The 2,214-nt window shown below is 41.3% G+C and overlaps 1 protein-coding gene across 2 annotated transcripts; it reads left to right on the forward strand.

Annotated features, from left to right (window-relative positions):
- The first annotated feature begins 319 nt into the window (after positions 1-319).
- Positions 320-1,956, forward strand: gp9 (glycoprotein IX platelet). 2 transcript variants are annotated; one of them, XM_072366786.1, is made up of 2 exons: positions 320-421; positions 668-1,956. In XM_072366786.1, exon 2 carries the CDS (start codon positions 693-695, stop codon positions 1,440-1,442), a length of 750 nt encoding a protein of 249 aa, XP_072222887.1. In that variant the 5' UTR covers positions 320-421; positions 668-692; the 3' UTR covers positions 1,443-1,956. The 2 variants fall into 2 exon arrangements, with proteins under 2 accessions (XP_072222887.1, XP_072222886.1); XM_072366785.1 differs by having other exon boundaries at positions 692-1,956.
- The last annotated feature ends 258 nt before the right edge of the window (positions 1,957-2,214 follow it).

Below are 2,214 nucleotides of genomic sequence, written 5' to 3' on the forward strand. Positions count from 1 at the left end.
CACTGGTATCCTTTTTCTTTCTACCAAAGTGATATCATTAAAAGTTTATCCACATGAGGCTATACATGCCTCAAGCTGTAATTTGCAGTTAAGTGCCTCCCCCAGTGCTGCACTGGAGAGGCACTGTTGCTATTTTAACAGATAAACTCTTATCTGTTTACAGCAGATGGATTTCCTCTGTGTCACGTGATCAGTAACTATGCCGTTTTATTGGTGCACTCCTCACACTGACACTACTCTGTACAGTGTGTGTGTGATAACTCGGAGTTCACTAACACATCAGATGCAAAAACTAAAAGAGGTCAAGAGAACTTCTGAAATATTTGTAAGAACTCTAATGTTACACCAGATGACAACAGTGAAATTTTAAGGATGACTGGCATCATAAGAGGTCATTTGGACGTTGACTTGTGTCTAAAAGGTTTGTTTTCCTGTCTTTTTTTCATTATTCGGTTCAATTATACGTAGTAACACTAAAAAAAAAATTCAAAGGAATCCACCTCATAATTTACCTGCTAGCATACACAGTTAAATTGATCGATTCTGATTCTGTAGCTTAATATTACTCTTGTCCTAATGCTCAGCTTCACATACACATACACTCAGAACACAGTGTAAAATCTTCTGTAAGAAGCTTATAGCATTCTCACAATGAATTTTTATCAAGTCTAACCTCCTCCTCGTTCTACAGGATGCTGCGCTCCAGTTTAACCGTAGCTGTCTCCCTCCTCCTGACCTCATTGAGTGCTCACAGTATCGCTAAGCCCTGTGTCTGTTCAGCACTCCGGCCTGCCGGGCGCCGTGTCAACTGCAGTTCTTTAAACCTCATGGAACTTCCTCATCTGCCTTCAGAGACCACAGAGCTCCATTTGCAGGACAACCGGTTCACCTCGGTGTCTCCAGGCCTGTTTGACAGATTTGATAGCCTAAAGAAAGTCTCCCTGTCAGGAAACTCCTTCCACTGTGACTGCAGGATCCAATATCTGAGGAACTGGCTGCTGAAGAACAGGGATGTTGTTTCAGAGGACCCTGTCTGTTCCAGTCCAAGCTTTGTGGCTCAGAAGGCTATCACCGAACTTACGGATGAATACTTCTCCTTCTGCACCTTAAAAAGCTGTGATTATGGCAAGTATAATTCCATGTTAGGGGCGATGCTGTGCTTCCTCATTCTGTTGCTTCTGTGGAACTTGAGACTAGCCAGAAAGGCCACTTTCACTCTGTTCATTGATAAGAGACATTTGGGATTCGAGGCTGACTCTTTGCACTCACTAAAGCCCAAAGACAGGAGGAGGTTGTACACTGGACTGTCTGGGGTCAGTGCAGACTCAGATTCTGTCATTTGGTCTGAGGACTTAGAGAGGCCAGTCATCAACATGGAGTTACTGCCGCAAGTACTGGATGTGTTACACAAAAAGCACAACATAAAGATAAAGGCTGCTTGATGCACTTCTTTGTGCAATTCAATGGAATTACTAACATTACAGCTGGTAGCAGAAAGAGAGCAGCAGACAGTTTCTTTCTATTTTCCTTCCCTGAATAAAATAGTTTTCTAATGTTAAACTGCAGCCCCGTCTGTTACGTTTTACAGCACAACCTCATCCTAAAGAAACTTCTCTACCCATTTTGAAATACACGAGAATTTGAATGAAAAACCATCCAACTTCAGTTTTTCATTTTTTTTGTTTACTCCGAGTAATTTGCACATTTCCTTTCCTGAGAGCACCGAGAACTACCCCTACTTCTAAATGTTTTGCAGCTGATCGAGATCTGTTCAGAAATAGCATGACACTCATCAGTCTGTGAATGATTAACAGCCATACCAGGAAATATTTGAACACAATGACCCATAATAAAATCTGGTTGACCTTATATAATGAGTATTGGTATAGATTGCAGACAGTATTCACATCTGAACTGTAGGTAGTGTAAAGCTGTTGGAGCTCTTTAACATGTAGGATTATTTTAGCAATAAACTGTACATACCACAAATAATATGCTCATTCTTAATGCTTTTCTTTTCTTAATGCAAATTCCTTTGCGTTCATCAAGCTCTTGAGGTCTGGGCATCAGTAAAGAATGGGTTTAATCCTCTCTCAGGCTTTCCCAGGTCTTTAATGCAGCGGCCTTCAGCAGTTTGCTCGTGTTTCCCTTTGTCTTTAATTTCTTCTTCATCAGGCGATCACCTGCTCTTTTGCTTTTGGCTCTTGTTTTGGT

This window comes from Leuresthes tenuis, unplaced genomic scaffold (assembly GCF_036924035.1).
Source record: "Leuresthes tenuis unplaced genomic scaffold, fLeuTen1.0.hap1 SCAF_16, whole genome shotgun sequence".
NCBI classification, from domain to species: domain Eukaryota; kingdom Metazoa; phylum Chordata; class Actinopteri; order Atheriniformes; family Atherinopsidae; genus Leuresthes; species Leuresthes tenuis.

What these genes read in the sequence shown, in the direction of transcription:
- gp9 (XM_072366786.1), top strand. Translation starts at nt 693, where the DNA reads ATGCTGCGCTCCAGTTTAACCGTAGCTGTCTCCCTCCTCCTGACCTCA.